The sequence below is a fragment of the Ahaetulla prasina genome, chromosome 9, assembly GCF_028640845.1.
Source record: "Ahaetulla prasina isolate Xishuangbanna chromosome 9, ASM2864084v1, whole genome shotgun sequence".
NCBI lineage: Eukaryota > Metazoa > Chordata > Lepidosauria > Squamata > Colubridae > Ahaetulla > Ahaetulla prasina.
In genome coordinates this window covers 25,912,120-25,936,450 of record NC_080547.1, presented here as the reverse complement: position 1 = coordinate 25,936,450, position 24,331 = coordinate 25,912,120, and the positions used below count along the sequence as shown (strand labels likewise).

The following is a 24,331-nucleotide window of genomic DNA, read 5'->3' as shown; positions in this document are numbered from 1 at the left end:
ATGGAGTTGTCTCCATTCACAACACAGCAGCCATTTTCATGGATTCGTGCCATTTCCTGTTTCCATAGCAACAAGGCTCACCCTGATTCGCCTTTATCACTTCCCTACTGCCTGAACCTGATGGAATTCCAAAATTCAAACTCATTCAGCTTCCCAAAATAAGTTTGGCTGAGGACCAGGATAAGTTGTCTCACTGCACACCTAATAAGAAGGACTCAATAGGTGATTAAAAATGCCAAATCCTGTCTAAACCTCTGGCTGACTATGTGACCAACCATAATAATACAGGGAGTCCTTGACTTTAAACAGTTCATATAGTGACCGTTCAAAGTTACAACAGCACTAAAAAAAGTGACTTATGGCCATATTTCACACTTATGACTGTTGCAGCATCCCCATGGTCACTTCATCAAAATTGATACCATCAAAATGATGGTTGCAATGTTCCAGGGTCATGTGATTACTTTTTACAAACTTCTTTATTGAAGAAGTTTTACAATAACATTTTTCCCCATTACATCCCCCACCCCACCCCCAGACTTCCCACAGCAGAATACAAGGTATACGATCTGACAATCATAAGCTAGAATACCCTAATTATCCATAAATTCCCATCCCTCCCCTAAAACCTCAACTCTCCTTCTCCATAAAGAAAAACAAAAAAGCAGAAAATGTTCGTTTGTAAAATATTTGATGTTTCTTCATCCAATAATTGTTCTAAATATAGTCAGTCCATCTTCCTCTTTCCGGTATATTTTCTTGTGGGTTTTCAGTCTGGTACATTGAAGTTTCCAACAAGTTCAATATTTTTAACCTCTAGTCTTTGATAACAAACATATAATCCATCTTCCAATATTACACTAGCATCATCACAATAAATTACAAATATTTTATAACCGTTTTAACATTTTAACCTTAAGCAACTCCCTTTCTGTTTTAATCTTTATTTTAATTTTCCCCCCACAACACTTTAAACCCAACATCAATTTTTATCCAAAGTAACTAAATACACCATTAATAAGATAATGTCAATAAAATATATCTCCCTCATTTTACTTGCAAATTAAAACAAATACACCCCAACTTTATTTCCAAATACCATCTATAAAACATTTTATATAAAAAAGAAATTTAAATTATCCTTCTTTACTTTCAATTTTTATCCAAACTAGATAACTCCACCATATATAATAATAACAGCATAAATATAATACACGCACATTTGACTTACAGACTCAAACAAATGCACATTATCCTTTCTATTTCTTTTATGTTCAGAAATCTTTACTTACAGTTTACCCTTTCCCATAAAAGGAAACACTTTTCATCTGACAATGTTGCTTCTTTACTCCTTGTTCTTTTTTAAAGATTACCATCCTTTGCTCCTCCCCTGCTATTTTCTGTATTTCTTTTCCCAAAGTTACAGTCCCAATTTCAAATTGTGTTTGCTTTACTTCCTTCTCCCTTTTTTTAAACATTTCCACTTCTCCTCCCACCTTAACTTCTAAATCTGGTAAACTTCCAGCCTTCAATACCTCAACATAAAAAGCTCTTGCTTTGGTAACTGCGTTAAGACAATACTTCCCTTCCATATAATTTACTCTTAGTCCAGCTGGCACATTCCATCTATACCATACCTGGCGGTTTCTAAGCTCCTTTACCAAAAAAGCATATTCTTTTCTGTCCCTCAATATTTTGGAAGGAATTTCTTTCAACACCAAAACCTCTTGATCCAATATTTGAATTTTACTTTTATAGGAGGCTTGTGAGATTTCACTCCTAATCTTCCTAGATGTAAAATAAATCACTATATCCCTTGGCAGCTGTCTCTGCCTTGCCACCCATGAATTAACACGGTAAATTTTCTCAATTTGATTTCCAAGATCCACTGATGTCAGTCCAATCACCTTTTTACAAACTTCTGACTTTTTACAAACTTCTGACAAGCAAAGTCAATGGGGAAGCCAGATTCACTTAACAACCATGTTACTAAGCGAACCACTCTGGTGATTCACTTAACAACTCTTGCAAGAAAAGTCATAAAATGGAGCAAAATTCACTTAACAATAGAAATTTTGGGCTAATTGTGGTCGTAGGTTAAGGACTACCTGTAATAATAATGGAACATCATTGGCATTGACAAAACCACCATCAGTCAATTGCAAAAGGCAGCTTTACTCGGAACAGCTTACATCCTATAATAATGCCTTTTGCACAATCAAACAACAACATCTGCCTATCGCAAGTCCTTAGAAAAGACTCGATGGGTGGATAAAGATGCCAAATCCAGTCTGAACATCTGGCCCATGATGTGCTCAACCACAATGGCTAAAAACGCCAAATCCAGTCTAAACATCAAACTGACTGTGTGACCAACCACAATGAAGAATATATCTTAAAATTCCTTGAAACATTAGCTTGACAAGGGAGAAGTTAAGATAGTTTTTTGTTTGCTTTTGGAAACTGAGATTCCATGGCTTCAGGGCAACCCACGGCAAAGCCACCATTTGGTGCTGCTTCTAATATTGTGAAGGTCTTCCGGTCTGACACATACCTTGTTTTAACGGGTTTTAAGTAAAAACACATCTCCAGACAGTGCCTCCTGGCCCCATAGACTTCACCAACATCTTTCAACTGTCAACAGCTCCCTTTGTGAAGGGACTGGACAATGTAACATGAATGTTCCTTTTCACATGCTTTTTTTTTTAAAAAGAGCACACTGCCCTTTGAGCAAGTAATATAATATTTTAACACTTAGGGCAGCGCCATTATCTTTTCTGCACTGAAGCATTCTGCAATCTCCTTCCACTTTGGATGTTGGTTTAGCAATCCAGCAGAATAGCCTTAAGCGAATGAGGATAATTGCACCTTCAAGAGGATTGTTGTGAATATTATGCTGTAGAGGTCCAGGGTATTTGGTTAAATATCATCCTTTTCAGAAGAATCGTTCTAAGAATTCAGCCTTCTAGTGACACAAATTAAACTGGTTTTTTTAAAGGATGAAAGGGCAGTTTCCAGCAAGATATATGCTACTCATCTATGCTGAAGAATGAGCCCATAGATTCATTTCTATAGCCATTCAACATAACATAACATAACATAACATCAGAGTTGGAAGGGACCTTGGAGGCCTTCTAGTCCAACCCCCTGCCCAGGCAGGAAACCCTACACCATCTCAGTCAGATGGTTATCCAACATTTTCTTAAAACATATTCATCTTAATTCAGGGGTAAAATCCAGCAGGGTCTGACAGGCTCTGGAGAACCAGTAGTGGAAATTTTGAGTAGTTCAGAGAACCTCTGGCTGGCCCCAGAGTGGGGTGGGAATGGGGATTTTGCAATATCCTTCCCCCAGGAGTGTGGAGGGAATGGGGATTTTGCAGTATCCTTCCTCTGCCATGCCCACCAAGCCACGCCCACAGAACCGGTAGTAAAAAAAATGGATTTCACCACTGGCTTAATTGTACAATTGTGTAGGAGTAATAATGGTTAGAATGAGCTACAATCAGGGCTATGCAAATGATGTGTCTGCAAAACTGTGCATGTCCACCAGATGTAACCAGGGTTAGTTTTCAGTATCACACTTCTGCCATCCAGAGGTCATCTGGATGTTTGCAGACCAGATTCCGTAGCCATAGTAGGAATATTGATATCTGCCGTGACTTATGACCACCACTGAGCCCAACATTCCTGTTGCTAAGCGAGACATTTGTTAAGTGATCTTTGCCCCATTTTACAAACTTTCTTGCATTAGTTAGAGGGCCTCTGGTGGCTCAGACTGCTAAGACAGTCTGTTACTAACACAGCTGCTTGCAATTACTGCATGTTCAAGTCCCACCAGGCCCAAGGTTGACTCAGCCTTCCATCCTTTATAAGGTAGGTAAAATGAGGACCCAGATTGTTGGGGGGGCAATAAAGTTGACATCATATATAATATACAAATGGATGAAGACTATCGCTTAACACAGTGTAAGCCGCCCTGAGTCTTCGGAGAAGGGCGGGATATAAATTCAAATTTTAAAAAAAATAGTTGTTTAAAGAATCTGGCTTCCTCGTTGACTTTGCTTGTCAGAAGATCACAAATGTTGATCACGTGATCTCAGGACACAAGTATGAACTAGTCATAAGTATGAACTAGTTGCCAAGCCTCCGAATGCTGACCATGGGGATGCTGCAACGGTTGTAAGTGTGAAAAATTGTCACTCTTTCCAGTGGCATTGTAACCTCGAACTATCACTGAATGAACTGTTGTAAGTCAAGGACTTCTTATGTTTTCTGCTATGATGCGGAAGAACAGCATTGTTGCTCAGTTTATGTTAATTTATATAAGAAACCTCAAGCACTTCCGTCCCGTTTTCCTAACATAGGAACTCCAGGTACTTTATGTAGCTATAAACTCATTCTCAGATAACTAGTGCCTTATTCCTCTTTTCCACACAGAGCAGAGGTGGGTTTCAGCAGGTTCTGACCAGTTCTGGAGAACCGGTAGCGGAAATTTTGACTAGTTCAGAGAACCTGTAAATACCACCTCTGACTGGCCCCGCCTCCATCTATTCTCTGCCTCCTGAGTCCCAGCAAATCAGGAGGAAATGGGGATTTTGCAGTAACCTTCCCCTGGAGTGGGGAGGGAATGGAGATTTTAAAGTATGCTTCCCCTGCCATGCCCAAGCCACGCCCACAAAGCCACACCACGCCCACAAAGCCACACCACGCCCACCAAGCCACGCCCACGAACCAGTAGTAAAAAAATTTGAATCCCACCACTGACACAGAGGTATTCTATGTTCTTCTGTTGAGGTCCTAAATATATCCAGACCAGCTTAGCTTTTGGTAAGGACCATCTCTCCCCAGTTATAGGTGGTCCTCAAGTTATGACTGTAATGAAACCTGTCCATCACTGTTATAAGTTGGGACAGTCAAAAACTGGGTTGTCGTGTGACTGGAGCTAGTTTTAGAATCTTTTTTGTGTTGGTCATAAAACAAATACCACAGTCATTAAGTGAACCTATAATTTGTTATGGGGCGTTTTTGCCAAAAAAACAGAAGTAAATTCTGGGTTGTTGTTTTTTTAGCAAAAACTTTGTAAAATGTTGTCACATGATCACAGGATACTCCAGTGTTAAAACACTGGACTATATCTTTCCCAAAACATATTATATTATAGAAAATGTTTAGAAAAAGATCATCAAAGCAATCAAGGGAGAATATGTAGCATTTCGAGCAGTCCCATTTAGACAAAAGACAAAAAGGGGGTCATGCATGAAATTAAAATTTGACAAATATGGAAAAAGTGGATAAAGATTCTACAAGACCTAGTCCTCAATACATGAGATCAATAACTAGCAAGCAGGACCCAAATCTCAGGAGTCACTCAATAGGTCTTACTTAGGAGTAAATATGTAACAAGCTTGCATTGTCACTTTATTTTTATTTTTAAAACATTTATAATGGGGAGGTTTGGCACATCTCCATGCTTCTTTATAATGTTATGCCAAAATTTTAAAACAGAGGTGGTGAGAACAGAAAGGCATTAAGATGTCTCAATAGCAAATGCGTCCGGGAGTTTGTACGCATGTGGGCACACTGAAGCTAAGACTGAATTAGGACGAGAAAAAACAGATTGCGAGCCTACTTGAAGTTTTGGACAGCTAACAATACTTTATTCAGTTACTGTAAAATAAACGCTTTGTGTTACAGCATGCTCTAGATATGATCTCAAAAAAGTGTGTGGGGGGGAATCCTGCCAGTTTTGTATTTTCTGTGCCAATCCTCAAGCTGCCTTTGGAAAAGAGAACCAACTGAAGCCAAGCGCTGCCAGCTCTTGTTAGGAAAATATTTGCACCATTCAGAGAACTGTCGCGCTTGAAAATATAAAAGACTATCAAGTAAAGCCAGTGACTCATTTATATACATAGAATTTACTTTTTTTTTTCTTTCGAGAAATACTCTCTAAATTTAGCAATTAGAGTTAAATGAAACAAATATATCGTTATTTTTCCCCAGTGTGTGTGCATGTGTGCGCACACATGCATGTTAACAGAATGCATGTGATACATGAGAACGGTGTTAGCATCCATCACCTCATAGGAAGGCAGCAAGATCCAGAGTTAGCCCTTCATAAGTCAGCTTTTAAGAGTCGTGGTGGCACAGGGATTAGAATGTAGCATTGCAGGCTAATTCTGCCAACTGCCAGCAGTTCAATTCTCACTGGCTTGAGGTTGACTCAGTCTTCTGTCCTTCTGAGGTAAACTGAGGACCTGGATCACTGGGGGCAATATGCTGACTCTGTAAACTGCTTGCAGGGCAGCTGTAAAGCGCTATGAAGTGATATGTAAGTCTAAGTGCTATTGATATTGCTATTAATATCTGGAGGGCTTTTGATTCCTTGTCCTAGTTCTTTTAACAGAATAACAGAGTTGGAAGGGACCTTGGAAGTCTTCTACTCCAATGTCATGCTCAGGCAGAAAACCTAATGGCCAATTTATCTTCTTTTTTTTTTAGTAAAAAAGTTTTATTTTTACAATCATGTCAAACAATTCATTCAATGTACAGTTATATACATTTAGTCGGGCCTGCCCAGTCACCACCTCTCTTTTTAACACTCCCCTCTTCTACCTTCTTTTACTATCCAAACCTTCCTCTCCTTCTCTTATCTACATCCTCTCCTCCCTCCACCCTACACCTTCCTTCTCCCTCTTCTACCCCTCTTCCTTCCTCTTCTCCTCTTTCCTACCTCCTACTCTCTCTTTTCTCCCTCCCACCGTTCTAAAATGGTAACTGGGCAGACCCGACCCTACATTAATTATATTTATACATCTTCAATAATCCCTGTACATTCACCGTCACTCCATCTCTAGCCTCAACCCCCCAATTCCCCTCCCCCATACCCCCCGCCCCCCACCCCGACTTCCCAGAACAAAATGCAGGGTATCAAAACTAACAATCATAATCTAAAATAATTCCTAAATTATAATCTCTAGTCTCTCCACACTTAATCACACTCTCAATTCCCCTCTCCTTCAGAAATATATCTAATACAAAATATTTCCTAAATTTACTCATATGCTATTCGATATTTTTTTATCTGATACTTATTCTGAATATAATCAATCCACATTTTCCATTCTAAAATATATTTTTCTTGTGTATAGTCTTTCAAATAAGCAGAGATATCAGATATTAAACTGATAAGAACAGATACTACACTTGATCTTAGCCAAAAGGCCGAGAAGCGATGGCCAATTTATCTTCTTAAAAATGTCCAGTGTTGGTGCACCAACAACTTCTAAAGGCAAGCTGTTAATTGTTCTCACTGTTAGGAAACTTCTCCTTAGTTCTAGGTTGCTTCTCTCCTTGGTTAGTTGCTATCCATTGCTTCTTGTTCTGTCTTCAGGAGCTTTGGAGAATAGCTTGACTCCCTCTTCTTTGTGGCAACCTCTTAAATATTGGAACTCCGCTATCATGTCATCCTGAGTCCTTCTTTCCATTAAATTAGACATACCCAAATCCTGCAACCGTTCTTCCTATGTTTTAGCCTCCAGTCCCCTAATCATCTTTGTTGCTTTTCTCTGCACTCTTTCCAGAGTCTCAAATCTTTTTTTATATTGTGGTCACCAAAACTGGATACACTGTTCCAAGTGTGGTCTTACCAAGGCATTACAAAGTGGTACTAACACTTCACGTATTCGTATAAAAATCTTACACAAGGCATTTATGTTAACAGTTTAGGAAATGTTCACCTAATTAGGCTTTGTATTGAACCTAACAGGCTTCTCAGAATCAAATTCCTCCTGAGTCACTAACTTTTATTGTTTTATTGTGTACATAATTATTGTTTTTATTCTGGCTGTGAACCGCCCTGAGTCCTTCGGGAGAAGGGTGGTATAAAAATCTAAAACAAAAGAAAAATAAAAAAAGGGGGGGGGGTAAGAGTTGGTTAGTTAACAAGGCCACATATATATTAGGACTTATTCACCTGGGATGAAAAATTACACTTGTTCACAACTTTGACTCTCAAAGGCTGGGTTCATACCACCTACTGTGTTCTGGGTAGTTTCAAGCATGGTTTGTTAAATAAAGCATAGCAGTTGGGTTACATTGCTCAACCATTGTGCTAATCCAAAATCAAATACAGGCAATCCTCCACTTACAACCCGTGACCATGTGAAGTTAAGATGGATCCCCCTCCTCCAAAAAAAAACCTGCCTTCAATTCTCAGAGAAAGTGTTAACACAAATGTAATAAATGAATAAATAGCTTCTTGGCCTTTTGGTTAAGAGCAAGTGTAATAAATTCAAGAATAATACAATAAAGTCTGTGGTTTGAACATCAACATCAATATGCTGATGACAATATCCTGACAGGTGAAAATTCAAAGGCTCTGCATGTGTTAGTATTAAATGTTAGGACTAAGATTAAAGAAAACCAAACTAAAGATAACAGGTAGAACAACCTGCCATAGAGCTGACTCCCAGAATTAAGATACAGTGATGAATAGCTTCTGCATTTTAGGATCAAAGCACAGATGATCAGGTTCAAATTATCTTATTTTGGACACATTATAAAAGGACCCAGCTCCATAAAAAAAAAAAGAATTTGAAGCTGGGAAAGGTAGAAGGAAATGGAAGAAGAGGATGACCATCAGCAAGGTCTGGAACCCACACTTCATTTCGGACATTAATACAATTGAGCGTGTCCAGAAATATTTTACAAGAAGAGTCCTCAACTCCTCTGATCACAACAAAATACCTTATGCCACCAGACTTGAAATCCTGGGTTTAGAAAATTTAGAACTCCGCCACCTTCGGCATGACTTGAGTAAAACTCATAAAATCATCTGTTACAATGGCCTTCCTGTCAAAGACTACTTCAGCTTCAACCATAACAATACACGAGCACACAATAGATTTAAATTTAAAGTGAACAGCTCCAATCTTGATTGTAGGAAATATGACTTCAATAAAAGAGTTGTTAATGCCTGGAATGCATTACCTGACTCTGTGGTTTCATCCCAAAACACCCAAAATATTAACCTTAGACTGGCTACTGTTGACCTCACCCCATTCCTAAGAGGTCTGTAAGGGGCGTGCATAAGAGCACCAGCGTGCCTACCATTCCTGTCCTAATGTTCCCTTTAATTGTATCCAGTTCGTATGGTTATTCCATGTTTATACTTATATATACTGTTGTGTTTGACAAATAAATAAAATAAAAAATAAATAAAGGTGGGCTCTGTAAACTCAATTATAGCGGTGATGAGTGAACCATCAGAAATCCTAAAAGAACAGGTTAGGAATAGATCATCAGATAAAAAATCTACCTGGTTGTTAGGAGTTGAAAACAACTCAAGCACACAATCCACCAATCAATCAATGCATATTACTGTCTTCATATGTCAATAAGATTTGTTTAATCACAGTTTATTCAATCAATTCCACTTCTGGACTCACACAACATACTAAACCAGAAACCATGGCACGGCCTTCATTCCACAATAGCTCTGGTCAAACACTGAAACAAATCACATCATGAATTAATTCATGCTCTATGAATCCAGCCAAGCAAAATTCCTTATGAAAGAAAGTTGGTGCTCTTTATAAATATGAGTCCTGGAAAATGACTCAGTAAACTTGCAAATCCCTTTTCACTTCCAGGATATGGGTTTATCGGCGATTTTCAGATTTTTGTCTTACTCGTTTCAATGCATTGCAGAAATAGAGCTGGGGGTGTCAAAAGATAAGTCCTTCTCTCCTCCCCCAGCTCCCCCCCCACACACACCCTGATCAAAACAAAATCTCAAAGCATGGGGCCAAAGAAGCCAGTTGGTTCAACTTCCTGTCTCCTGGGGACAGGTCAGGCCAAGTTAAGTGATTTAACTTTCTAGAAGTGTTAAATTCCCTTTCTTTAGCCTTCAATTTTTGTTTTGTTCCTCCATCCACCCTTAGGCTTAAAGAAATGTGGATGTTTCTCCAACTCCCCTCCTCCCTTCTTGTTTAATTCTCCAAGAATGCAGAAGGATGTGTTACCCCAAGGCGTATAACTTTAATCACAAGGTGTTTTTTAAAAAAAAAAGTAAAAAGTTTTGAAGGTCCTGTACTGAGAAGAGGGGGTGGTGGTTGGGAAACAGCTTTTCTAGGGTGCTAATTAGCTCTGGAGTTAAGCTTCTGACAAATCCAGTTGAAATCAATGCAAGATGGGAAGCACACACATCCAGGAATGCAGGTACAAGAAAGGAATGGAGGTGAACTGAATGGCATGTTGGGATTATACAACCTCGCCTCTGCTCTCCAGCAGATAGGTAGGTAGTGGGAAGGAAAGAACCCTTAATCAGAGACCATGGAAAATTGCATTGTGATGTGGCTTTTTTAGCATCTCTGCTTGGGTTTTCACTATCAGCAGGACTACCCACTCCTTAAGGATAAGAAGGAAGAAAGACTCGGTCAGAAGGATAGATGGATGAGAAAACACCATGCTGGGGCATTGAAGACATCTTGGTGGGAAACTGGATTAGAACAGGTCCTTTGGTAGTCCTAATCTCTGCTAAAACAAAACATCTGTCTCTGTGAAGAGGCAAGAAGCCACATTAAATGGAAGCTATACAGGAGGCTGATACGATTGTGGCAGTGCATTTCTAACAAATATTTGGCTCCATACTAGGGATATCCAACCTTGGCAACTTGAAGACTTGTGGACTTCAATTCCCAGAATTCCCATCATCCAGCTCAATAAGACTTTCTGATAATATTTTGGGGTAATAAAGGAAAATTTAGGAAGCACTGGTTTAAGGGATCTCTCATTGTGGGAAAGTTCTTTGAGGTTAATTTGCTACGGTGCTTCTCTTTTTGAGAGGAGCAGTTTACGACTGGCTGTAAAAGTTCCCCCATGACTGGCTGTGTTCAACTGTAAAAGTTTAATCACTGAAGTATCTTGAACCATATTAAAATATAGTCAAAATGCAAGCAATATATCAGTTTAAAAACAAAGCTTTTTGGGAAGGTTGGGAAAAAAGAATACTTTTCAACTTACAAATCCAATTCGAAAATTTGGATAAAAAGCTTGATAAAATAACAGTGGTTTTAAATCAACCTGAGGATGATAACCAGATGCAAGTAATGACAGTATAACCAGATTTACAACCAGATGGATTGGAATGTAGTTTCCTTCTAGTAGACCTGAAGGATGAGGTTGATTCAGAAAATAGAACATAGAATAACAGAGTTGGAAGGGACCTTGGAAGTCATCTATTCCAACCCTCTGTTTCTCCATAGAGGTCCCCCAAAATTTGAGGATATAGAGCAGGGGTGTCCAATCTTGGCAACTATAAGATGTATGGACGTCAACTTCCAGAATCCCCTGCTCAACATGTTGGCTAGTCCAGGGATCTCCAGCCTTGGTCCCTTTAAGACCTGTGGACTTCAATTCCCAGGACTCTGGGAGTTGAAGTCCACAAGTCTTAAAGGGACCAAGGTTGGAGACCCTTGGCTAGGGAATTCTAGGGGATTGAAGTCCAGATATCTTAGTTGCCAAGTTTGGAAAACACCGATTGTCATAATTGATAGTTGTAGGGAAAAAAAACAGAGCCGTATTGCTTTCCCTTTGGGAGAATTGATTAAGGACAGAAGGAACTCTATTATCTGCTAACTGGTTGAATAGAATAGAATAGAATAGAATAGAATAGAATAGAATAGAATAGAATAGAATAGAATAGAATAGAATAGAATAGAATAGAATAGAATAGAATAGAATTTTTATTGGCCAAGTGTGATTGGACACACAAGGAATTTGTCTTGGTGCATATGCTCTCAGTGTACATAAAAGAAAAGATACGTTCATCAAGGTACAACATTTACAACACAATTGATGGTCAATATATCAATATAAATCATAAGGATTGCCAGCAACAAGTTATAGTCATACAGTCATAAGTGGAAAGAGATTGGTGATGGGAACTATGAGAAGATTAATAGTAGTGCAGATTCAGTAAATAGTTTGACAGTGTTGATGGAATTATTTGTTTAGCAGAGTGATGGCCTTTGGGAAAAAACTGTTCTTGTGTCTAGTTGTTCTGGTGTGCAGTGCTCTATAGCGTCGTTTTGAGGGTAGTAGTTGAAACAGTTTATGTCCAGGATGCGAGGGGTCTGTAAATATTTTCACGGCCCTCTTCTTGATTCGTGCAGTATACAGGTCCTCAATGGAAGGCAGGTTGGTAGCAATTATTTTTTCTGCAGTTCTAATTATCCTCTGAAGTCTGTGTTTTTCTTGTTGGGTTGCAGAACCGAACCAGACAGTTATAGAGGTGCAAATGACAGACTCAATAATTCCTCTATAGAACTGAATCAGCAGCTCCTTGGGCAGTTTGAGCTTACTGAGTTGGCGCAGAAAGAACATTCTTTGTTGTCCTTTTTTAATGATGTTTTTGATGTTAGCTGTCCATTTGAGATCTTGCGATATGATAGAACCCAGAAATTTGAAGGTTTCTACTGTTGATACTGTGTTGTCAAGTATTGTGAGAGGTGGAAGTATGGAAGGGTTTTTCCTAAAGTCTACCACCATTTCTACGGTTTTGAGTGTGTTCAGTTCCAGATTGTTTTGGTTGCACCACAAGGCTAGTCGTTCAACCTCTCGTCTATATGCGGATTCGTCATTGTCTCGAATGAGACCAATCACTGTTGTGTCATCTGCGAACTTCAGTAGCTTAACAGATGGATCATTGGAGATGCAGTCATTGGTATACAGAGAGAAGTGGGGAGAGCACACAGCCTTGGGGGGCCCCTGTGCTAATTGTACAGGTATTTGATGTGATCTTGCTTAGCTTCACCTGCTGCTTCCTGTTTGTTAGGAAGCTTGTGATCCACTTACAAGTCTGTTGGATAAAATTGCAAGAAATAAAACTTTTGAATGCAAGAATTTTCTTTGTTTACCGGCTTGTGAGAAATGCTTAAATAATTCACTAATAGTTAGGGAGGTGAGGTGACATAACCTTACCTTTGAATACTTTAAATAAATGTCTTTTACAACTAAGGCTATTGCGAGAAGAAAATTAGCTGGATGGAATTTAAATACTATATTAAAACTCCCTCTTCTCTAATCCTCCATGTTATATTTCAAAATCTAGAAGAGGTGAAAGTGAGGCACTGAAATGGTTTCATTACATTTAATGTTTTACTTAACTTTAACCTTCTATTTTCAATTCCCTGCTAATGTCAATATAAAAAGTCCACAGTGAAGACTTTTTGTTTTGTCTGGTGACGTTAATCCTTGCAAAATGCTTATTTTTAGAAGGCTGGAAAGTCAGCCAAACATACTACAACCTACAATCTGTCTTCCTTTTGGATGGGTAAAATGCGACCGTCCGTTATTTCATGTTTATTGTTAATCTTAAAAAACCCTTAGCAGTCAAGTGCATTCTAAACACAGCCATGTGAATCATACCCACACCAACTAAATCGTTTAAAATCTGAACTTCTCATGCTACGTGGTGATTCTAGGATAAGATTTTATGGTTCAATATAATGAGGAAAATGTAAGAATGGAATTCCCAATAAACTTATTCAGGAGTATATACAATGCAGTGCCATAGAATTAGAGATTAGTTAGATATACCTAATTTGGAAATGTAAGATACCGAGTACTAGAGGGATTGCAGGAATAAGGTGAACTTGTTTTGATAGCTGAATGGTAGTTAATCTAATCACATTTGACTTTTTGGAAGGACATCAACCTTCTCCATCTTCACCCCTAAGCAAAAGCAGAGGTAGGCAGCCTTGCTGATCACTGTTTTCAAAATATTCTGCTAAGCATCTGTTTAGAGGTCTAGCAAAAGAGAACCATCAAAACAGCCTGACCCACAGGAAGGGGAAGGGAAAATAAAGACAAGGATAATGAAGATGGTTATCTTGCACTCAACATTAACATATGGGACACTGAATAAAATGTTCTCAAACCTGGCAACTTTAGGGTGTGTGGACTTCAACTCCTAGAATTCCCAAGCTAGCCATGGTGGCCGGGGAATTCTGGACCCGAAATCTATATATCTTAAAGTTACTGAGGTTGAAAAATACTGCCTTAGCCCTTGGGTTAACTTGGCTCTTTTAAGACTTGTGAACTTGTGGGTTTTGGTTTTTTTAAAAAAAGTATTTCTCATGAAAAAGATGTCATTGCACCTTCCTTACAGGGGTAAAGAAGAGAACCGGTTATGTAAAATGCATTTTAAAATTTCTTCCTCTCCTGGTGGCAGATTTCTAATTATTAAAACGTTCGGTTTTATTAATTTATCACATTGGATTATTTTTAATTTTAGCATTTGTTACGCATTTTACCACTGTGGTCTCCAGACGCATCAGAAATAAAACAGAATCTCTGACACAACATTCCATATTGCTGAGGGTAAATGTATTTTAACTCAGTTTTATCAATGTCATACAGTAGATTGTAGCAGGTCAGTATTCCGGGGCTGAAACAGCAGACTTTTACAGATAGTGCTCACCTTATGACCATTTGTTTAACAACTGTTTGAAGTTACAACTGTGCTGAAAACAGAGACTTATAACCAGGGGTGAAATCCAGCAGGTTCTGACAGGTTCTAGAGAACCAGTAGCGGAAATTTTGAGTAGTTCAGAGAACCGGCAAGCACCACCTCTGGCTGGCCCCAGAGTGGGGTGGGAATGGAGGTTTTGCAGTATCCTTCTCCTGGAGTGGGGTGGGAGTGGAGATTTTGCAGTATCCTTTCCCTGCCATGCCCACCAAGCCACACCACACCCACCGAGCCATGGCCACCAAACCGGTAGTAAAAAATTTTGGATTTCACCACTGCTTATGACCAGTTCTCACACTTATGATTGTCACACCATCCTCGAAGTGACTTGATTGTGATTATGTTATTTGGCAACTGGACTGTATTTATGATGGTTGCAGCATACCAGAGTCAGGGGATTGCCATTTGCCAGAAGTAAAATCAGTGGAGGAAGCAAGATTTGCTTTATTTTTATTTTTATTTTTATTTTTTTTTTTATTATTATTATTATTATTATTATTATTATTATTATTATTATTATTATTATTATTATTATTATTATTATTATTATTTGTATACCGCCCTTCTCCCGAAGGACTCAGGGCGGTTCACAGCCAATAAAAACAACAGAAAACATATAATACATATAAAACAGCTAAAAAAGAATAGAAAACTTATTCAATTGATGGCCTAAAACTTTTAAATACAAATTTAAAACCCCGTTTAAAACCCCTGATTTAAAACCCCAATTTAAAACTATGTTCACGCTAGTCCTGCTCTTCGAAACAACAACGTCTTCAGCTCGCGGCGGAAGGTCCTGAGGTCGGGGAGTTGACGAAGCCCCAGAGGGAGCTCGTTCCAAAGGGTAGGAGCCACCACAGAGAAGGCCCTCCCCCTGGAGGTCGCCAGCTGACATTGTTTAGCTGACGGTATCCGGAGGAGGCCCTCTCTGTGAGAGCGCACTGGTTGGTGAGAGGCTACTGGTGGCAGTAGGTGGTCCCGTAAATATCCCGGCCCTAAGCCATGGAGCGCTTTAAAGGTGATAACAAGTACCTTGAAGTGAACCCGGAAGACCACCGGGAGCCAGTGCAGACTGCGCAGGAGGGGTGTTACACGGGAGCCACAAGGTGCTCCCTCTATCACCCGTGCAGCCGCATTCTGGACCAGTTGGAGTCTCCAGGTACCCTTCAAGGGGAGCCCCATGTAGAGAGCATTGCAGTAGTCCAGGCGGGATGTAACAAGGGCATGAGCGACTGTGCATAAGGAAGCCCGATCCAGAAAGGGGCGTAACTGGCGTATCAGGCGAACCTGATGAAAAGCTCCCCTGGCGACAGCCATCATATGATCTTCTAAAGACAGCCGTACATCCAAGAGGACGCCCAGATTGCGCGCCCTTTCCGTGGGGGCAAATAGCTCGCCCCCAATGGTCAGCGATGGAATTAGCTGACTGTACCGGGCCGCCGGCATCCACAGCCACTCGGTCTTGGTGGGATTGAGTCTGAGTCTGTTCCTCCCCAACCAGACCCGTACGGCCTCCAGGCACTGGGACATCACTTCAACAGCCTCGTTGGGGTGGTTAGGGGTGGAAATATAGAGCTGAGTATCATCAGCGTATAGATGACAACTCACCCCAAGTCCACGGATGATCTCACCCAGCGGCTTCATATAGATGTTGAACAGAAGAGGTGAGAGAACCGACCCTTGCGGCACCCCACATAAGAGGCGCCTCGGGGCCGATCTCTGCCCTCCTGTCAACACCGTCTGCGACCGGTCGGAGAGGTAGGAGGAGAACCACCGATGAACAGTGCCCCCCACTCCAAGTCCCCCGAGCCGGCGCAGCAGGATACCATGGTCGATGGTATCAAAAGCCGCTGAGAGATCTAATAGGACCAGGACAGAGGAACAATCTCTGTCCCGAGCCCTCAAGAGTTCATCAACCGACGCGACCAAGGCTGTTTCCGTGCTGTAACCAGGCCAGAAACCGGACTGGAACGGATCAAAATAGAGAGTTTCATCCAGGTACTGGGGCAACTGTTGTGCAACCACACTCTCGACAACCTTTGCCACAAAGCGAAGGTTGGAGACAGGACGGTAATTTGCTAAAATAGCTGGGTCCAGGGAAGGCTTCTTGAGGAGGGGCCTCACCACCGCCTCTTTCAAGGCGGTAGGGAAAACACCCTCCATCAAAGAAGCGTTCACAATTTTCTGGAGTCAGCCTCGTGTCACCTCCCGGGTGGCCAGTACCAACCAATAAACATGTGGTCCCAATCAATCCCCCCATTAACCTATCCATGTCCTCAGGAGCCACAGAATCAAACCCATCCCAGATAGTGACATCAAGACCTGCCTCCCTCACCCCGCCCGGATCTACCCAATCTGTGTCCAACCCTTCCCGAATCTGAGTGATTTTATCAAACAGATATTGTCCAAATTCCTCAGCTCGACCCTTTAAGGGATCCTCTACCACTCCCTGATGGAGGAGCGAGCGGGTCACCCTAAACAGGGCGGCTGGGCGGTTATCTGCTGATGCAATGAGGTTGGAAAAATACTCCCGTTTTGCCAGCCTCATCGCCACAAGATAGGTCCGAATTTGAGACCTAACTAGTGTCCGGTCAGATTCGGAGCGGCTGGCCCTCCAGATACTCTCTAGGTGTCTTTTCTGGCGCTTCATCTCCCTCAGCCCCTCGGAGTACCAAGGGGTTAAACAAGATCGGCACCGGGTCAGAGGCCGCAAAGGCACGACTCGATCTAGAGCACCAGCCACCGCCCGATCCCAGGCGGCGACCAGAGCTCCAGCCGAGTCGTGGGCTAAATCCTCAGGGAATGGCCCAAGCTCCGTCTGGAACCTTCCAGGGTCCATCAGGCGCCTGGGACGGAACCAGCGAGTCGGTTCCGTCTCCCTGTGGCGGGGGTCGGCGGTTCGAAAGTCCAGCTGAAGGAGCGAATGATCTGACCATGACAGGGGTCTGATAACTAACTCCCCTAATTCCAGATCATTCAACCACTGTCCAGAGACAAAAATCAAATCCAGAGTGTTTCCCCCGATGTGAGTGGGGTCGTTCACTAACTGGGTCAGGTTCAAGGCTGCCATGGAAGCCATGAACTCCCGAGCTGATGTGGATGCTATCCCCACCGACGGCAGATTGAAATCCCCCATGACCATAAGCCTGGGGGTCTCTACTGCCGTCCCGGCGACCACCTCCAACAGCTTAGGCAGGGTTTCTGTCACGCAGCAAGGAGCCAGGTCCGTGATCAGTAAACCCACCTGAACCCCACGGCCCCACTTCACAGGGAGGGACTCACATCCGGTTATCTGTGGCAGAGTGATCTCCCTCGGCTCAAGACTCTCATTGATAATAACTGCCACTCCCCCACCCCTACCCTGGGCCCTCGCCTGATGGAACGCACGGAAACCCGGTGGGCACATCTCTATCAGGGGAACCCCCCCTTCCGTGCCCAACCAGGTGTCCGAAATGCCAATCAGGTCCGCACCCCCCTCTTGTATAAGATTAATAACTTGTTTAACAACTGCGGCAAAAATAGTAAAATCAGGCACAATCATGACTGCATCATTTAGCAACAGCAATTCCAGCCCCAATTGTGGCTGTAAGACAAGGACTACATGTACTGATATATTTGATTATTATTTAGTGGTGTGTAAATGCAGCTTTCCAGTCTTTTAAGTGATGGAGTTACGTGTGTTTCATGAACACAGCTTCTATGTTGCTTATGGGTCATCTCTTCCTATTGTAAGAAACCGCCTTAAACAACATTAGAAATATTTATTGTTAGAAACATTATTAGAAGCATCTAATAATATTAGAAATACCTGTCTGGGGGAATATTTAAAATTAAGCCATTAAAACCATTCCTCCGCATTTCAGATATTTCAAATCTTAAAAACCAGGAATCATAGTCATTGTAAATAACCATGATCAACCAACCCATAAACTTTTCTCAAATTGCAGAGAGAGAGAGAGGGAAAGAGGAAGAGAGAAAGAGAGAGAGAAAGAGAGAAAGAATAAGAGAGAGAATGAGAGAAAGAGAGAGAAAGAGAATGAGAAGAGAAAGAGAGAGGGAGAGAAAGAGAAAATAAGAGAAAGAGAAAGAAAGGGAGAAAGAGAGAAAGAGGGAGAGTCCTAAGAAGGATGGCTATATAAATTTAATTAAATAAATAAAAGTAATATTCCATTGGTCAAATTACTAGACCTTCTGGAGCCAAAATAACCCCACCTTCCTCCTTTTCTTAAAGGCTAAGTTCAAACTAGGTGGACGGCTGCTTCTTCCTAGGCTTTACTTACACTTATCCTTAGGGATGCTGTTTTAAGATTTGTGGACTTCAACTCCCAGAATTCCCCAGCCAGCCATGCTAACCGGGGAATTGTGGGAGTTGAAGTCCACAAATCTTAAAAAGTTGCCAAGCTTGGAACCTCTGCATAATCTATCTCGTCCTTTAAAAAAACAGGTCTTTCTTCTCACGCTACTTATGTTGTACTAGCGGTCGGAGACCGAACACCTACTCCGCTTTGCCCGATCCTCGCCCCTTTCCCCTTCCCGCTTTCACCTCCGTTGGTAGATATTCCCATCCAAACCAAAATAAGAGGAGCTGGGATGGGTGGAAGAAGGGGGAGGAGCGAGACACCTGGAAGGACAGCGCCGGTTGGCTGAGCGGGAGCTGGGGGCGGGGTCCTGACGCGAGTCCGCCTTGAAGGAGGCCAAGTGGGAGGAGCGAGGGGAGAGGCGGCGGCTGGGGCGGGCGCGTGAGCGCGGCCGTGCACGCGAGCGATGGGCGGGGCTTCGTCCGCTGAGGGCGCCTCTAGCCGAGCCGGGCGCGCAGGCTCGGTAGCTCGCGCGTCGCCTCAGCCCGTCGGTCCGTCAGCGCGTGAGGGAGCTTCGCCCGGAGCGGCGGCGGCAGGACGGGGACCGGGACCGGGACCGGGCTGCTGGGTCGGCCGGTCGGTGTTGGATGGAGGCTCCCGTCCGCCTCGCCGGTTCTCACTGGAATGTCCTGGGGAGCGTCTGTCGAGCGGGAGCGGAGCCTCTCTGGGCGCAGCAGCCAGCGCCGCGGCGGTTGAGAGGTGTGTGTGTGGGGGGACGGGAGACCCTGCTGGGTTGGCAGGCGGCGGGGACACCAACCGGGGACGCGGGAAGCGCGCCAAGGTCGTGTGAACGCGCGCACGGGGGCTTCTTGGGACCCGCGTGTCTCGGGGAGGGCGAAGCGCGGGGAAGGGATGCTCGTCTGGTGGGTTACCCGACCTTGTTTTCATTCTTCGGGTCTTGCAATTGGGGGTGGGGGGGGGGAAGGTTACCTGCCAATCATTCCCTGTGCGGGGGGGCGGGGGGCGGAGAGGGCTCGTGCAAACTCCGACCCTAAAGGACCTGTATGGTAGGGGAGTGGGCGGCCGGGGGAAACCCTCCCACGGGCGTGCTCGTGGAAACCCCCAGGCTGGCGGAGGCTTGCCCAGCTTTCGTCCCCGTTTTGCAGCAAGGCTGGTGACATCCATTTGGGGAGGGGGCGGTTGGGGGAAAAGGGGAAGATGAAAGAGCGATTGGCACCTTGGAGATAGATTTATGATCGCTTCTTCCGCCCCCCCCCCACCCATCCCCCGCTCCGCACTGAATTCCCCAGCTTTTTGGGTATCCGAAACTTCTCTTGGTCTTTGGAGAAATGGCTTGGCCAGATTCAAGGGGCGCATCTCTCTTTTGGATCGCGAGCATGAAGGGAAAAGGGGGGTTTTGTCGGGTAGGTGGGTGGTGGGTTGCAAAGCCCCCACAGGCTTTCTTTAAATGTTGTTTATGGCTTATTTATTTATTTATTTATTTATTTATTTATTTATTTATTTATTTATTTATTTATTTATTTATTTATTTATTTTTATTTTGTCACAACAATATATGTAACTATCATACAGAAAGGTTATATAGTATATAAAGGTATAAGCATATATATAGGAATGGGGTGAGGTCAATAGTAGAAAGTTTTTGGCTTGCAGAGAGGGATGAGCTGGGTTTGAACCGCTGCAACAAAATCAACCTAAAATTCTTCTGGCATCTTAAAAAAAGACTAGCAGGCATATTGTAAGGGTAGTTTTCCTGGGTTAATTTTAATGCACGTTGTTGGTTGCTTTTTCCCAAGAGACCAGTTGCTTTGCACCCATAGTTGCATCTTAATCATAGGGAAGATCAAAAGGAAAGGAAATGCAAGGAGTGTCAGCGGTGATCATTCTTCATAGGGCCATTCAGATGTGCACATAAGTACCCATGAGAGACTAAATGGAATGGGAAAGGGCTTCTTTCTTTCTATAAATCCAAGGACGTTGAAAGGAAGGAGTTAAAAGTGATGTTTTTCTGATGCCAAAACATCTGCTCCCCTAAAGTTTAAAGGGGAGGGGGAGCAAAAAGAAAAGATACCTGTTTTTGAGCACATACTCTTGTGTGTGCAATTCTGTTGCAGTGCAAAGTGCACATGCAAAATAACACTGGAGTTTGTCAGGAGTTGCTGTTACTTCCTCCTTCCTATACATAATCAGGCAGTATGTATGGAAGGGAGTTGACCCTGCTTTACTGTTTCTTAACCCATGTGTAGCTTTTGTTTCCTTGACAGAATCGGAGATGAGTTAATTACTCTGTATTTATATCCCCTTGTATTTATTTCCCACCATAAGTTGACCTGTGTAAGCCATTGCTTTTTATGTTCTGTGTCCTTGAGAATAGTCTGTTATGGTACTTTTGATATCAAAATATGTTTTTCCTTCTTTAGTTTATCATAATCATTTTTGGTTCTTCGTGCATCATATGGAAAAGTTATTTCTTAAATGTAGAGATTACTTTAGCATTAACGTTACTCCAGAGGCAATGTGAGAAATAGAATAACCTTGTGTTAGCTGAAATTTGTTTCTGTTTACTATGGAGGATGATACTTCATTTCCATAATAAAATCCTAAGAAGAAGCAGATAATTGGAATCCTGTGCAGTCTTTTTGATATTGACTTAATCAGAAAGTTGCTTTTGATAAAACCAAAGGCAGTGCCTTGCATTTCAATGAGAAACATGATTGAGACGCTCAGTTGTCAACTTCAAACTGTTTAACTTTTGGCAAAGTTCTTTTTGAATGTGAAATTGTAAGCTGCATCTTGTTTTTCTTAAAGAGTATTTATAGCAGCAATATGTTGGGAGGTTTTTATTTGGGCGAAGATGAAACACCACATTTTGTCTGGAAACTTTAACTGTTTTTATGTGCTGCTCAACTTGAGAACATTCTTAGTAGGAGCAGATTGCATTACTGCTATCTGTTATACACATGTCAAAATTGCATAGTGTCCAAAAAGTTGTGTGCAAAGAAAAACAAATCTAAAAAGGAAATTTTAGTTTCTTTGTATCCAATAAATCATCAATATAATTCATTTTGATTTGTGGGTTTACATAAGAATATTCCTTGTGTTAAGTGCTTTCAGCATATTAATGAAAAATGCACAAGATTGAGAGAATGGTGGGGGGAGGGTCAGTTCTCATAAATAGAATTGAAATCTCTGATTACTGCCATATTCTATCTTGACACTTGTATTGCTTGTAACAGGTATATTAGCTATGGGCTTAATTTTATTTTTGGCTGATATTTAATATAATTCAATGTTATAAAGTAAAAAAAAATCCTTTTCTCCAAAATAGGGAAGAATTGGATCTTGTTCTAGTTTGTATTTTTTTCATCATACTGGCCATAGTTGCAGGTGGTTTGACTTTGAAATAATGAAATTGATTTTGTTTAGACAGCATGCTTTGACAAGTTTAATAATACAGTAGTGGCTGGGTCTTGTATACGGTGGAATAAAACAGCTGTGTTATTCTTGTAAAAGTCAAGGGAACTCAATATTGAATTCCTGGTGGGAGGCTTATAATTCTACATTTCTTCCATGGGATATAAAATTCATACAGAGCTATTTTTGCATCTAGTATAAAGCATGAACTCATTTCTGTTAGTTTTATTATGCATTTGTTAGGTACTATATTTTATTGTGTATAAATAACAGCTGTACTTCGATAACTAAAAATTATTTAGGACTAATTCTCTGCATTTTAAGCCAGTTTTTTTAAAATATAAAAATATGCCTGATTGGGAAATAGTCCATTTATTAATTATAGCTTAGGGATTCAGAAGTTCAAGGTACAAATATGCAGCATTTCATATGAGCCCTATTATTAGGGGATTTTATTTTAAAAGAGAAACTGTAAGGGAAAAAAGGAATCACTGCTGGTTTCTGTTAATACACAAAGAGCTAACCATGACTAACTAACTACCTTGCTGTTAAAATGAAACCAGGCAGTATGGTATAATAGAAAACATTCAGTGCAGAACATATAGCATTTTGCATGGTTCATCTTCAGTTATCCTTTGGTTTTTCAAACTTAAAGTATAGAGTATCACTATCATTCACAATCTGATAATAGGACCGAGGTGATATTAATGTGGCTCTTTTAAAATCAAACTAATTATATTTGCCTGAAAGAGCCACATTAGTGTGATTCTAGCTCCCTGGTGTTTTTTTGGAGCCCTGGAGACAACCTAGTGAATAGGGTTGAAAATTCATTCTGTATTTGATTAAATGGAACAGACTCGCTGCTTCTTACCCCAGCGGGAGCTATGAGATCTCTTGATCCCCGAAGCGGCTCATAGACCCTGGGAATTCCATTAGCAAGCACCTGAAGAATTTCTGCCCTGCAGTGCCTTTTTTTTTTTTTGTAAGGGAGCAGGGGGAGATGGGGGAAATAGAACAAGAAGTATATCACTCTTGATGATAAATGGGGGAGGCTAAACTGAGGTAGAAGAATCCATGTGTTGGCAGATCTAAAATCAAGGCATGACTTAACAGCCCAACCTGAAAGAATAGTTAGACACTAATGTTTAAAGTCAATCTGTGCTGTACTTGGGGCACTAAAATCAGTTCATCCACTTTTATTGAAGTCATCTGATTTGATTCCTTGTTTCTTAGTCTGAAGAGGCAAATTCTTGGGGAAGGTAGGTGAAAGCAGACAATAGTACTTGTGAAGTGGGTGAATTCTTTTTTTTAATGAAATGTAATACAGTAGGCAGTGGCTTATGCTTTTTGTAGCCTTTGCATATAAATAGGAAAGTGATTAACATGTTTAAAATACAGCTTTCCAACTCTTAAAATGATAACATTTAGTAATTATAATACAAATTTGTGGTTTCCTTGCAGAGCATTATTTTTATGATGCCTATTACAAATTTGTATTATGGTGAATTCCTGGTAAGCAATTAACTTTTCTTTCAGGAGAATGTACTGTTTTCCAATATTTAATCAGTTCCAAATATTGTTTATTTTATTTCTAGAATGCTGATAAATGTATATGTAGTAGATAATTGAATCCTATGTGTAAAAAATGAATTCTCTCAGGAAAACCATCCTTATTTCTATTAAGATGAGTAGTGCTTATTATCAGGTAGTAATTCTATACTAAGAAGTGTTTCAGAACAAAGTAGTGATTTGTACTGAAAGCTTGTTTTATGTGTAAGTAGTTGGTTTAGCTAAGCCACTTTAGATAGGTTTTCTGTTAAAGATTTGTCTTATTTATGTTTCATTTTTATTACAACAACCAGGTGGTTGTTGACTGGATACCTTATCCAATCATAATTGCAAAAATAATCAGGAATTAGTCCTCTATTTTGTGAATATTTTTATGATAATTGTTTCGAATATGTACACCCATTCTCTTTTGACACAATCACTCACAATCTCTGCTTCTTTACTTCCCCCAATATTTTGACATTTCTTTTGACTCAAAGATTTAGGAAGCTTGCTTT

At 41.2% G+C, this 24,331-nt stretch overlaps 1 protein-coding gene and 1 pseudogene across 4 annotated transcripts in view; one reads left to right on the top strand and one right to left on the bottom strand.

Moving 5' to 3' along the window:
- The window catches only part of CDON (cell adhesion associated, oncogene regulated), a 90,048-nt gene that overhangs the window by 26,604 nt on the left and 39,113 nt on the right, over positions 1–24,331 (top strand). Inside the window, exon 1 of one of the 4 annotated variants that reach the window (XM_058194007.1) lies at positions 19,316–19,589. The exons of 1 other annotated variant lie outside the window; for it this stretch is intronic. In XM_058194007.1, the coding sequence (XP_058049990.1) occupies positions 19,478–19,589 (112 nt within the window). In that variant the 5' untranslated portion in view covers positions 19,316–19,477. Of the gene's footprint in view, positions 1–19,315; positions 19,590–23,370; positions 23,525–24,331 lie in introns of those variants that run through there. 2 more of the 4 variants (XM_058194008.1, XM_058194010.1) reach the window with 2 other exon arrangements.
- On the bottom strand, positions 7,113–7,235 carry LOC131204105 (U2 spliceosomal RNA; annotated as a pseudogene).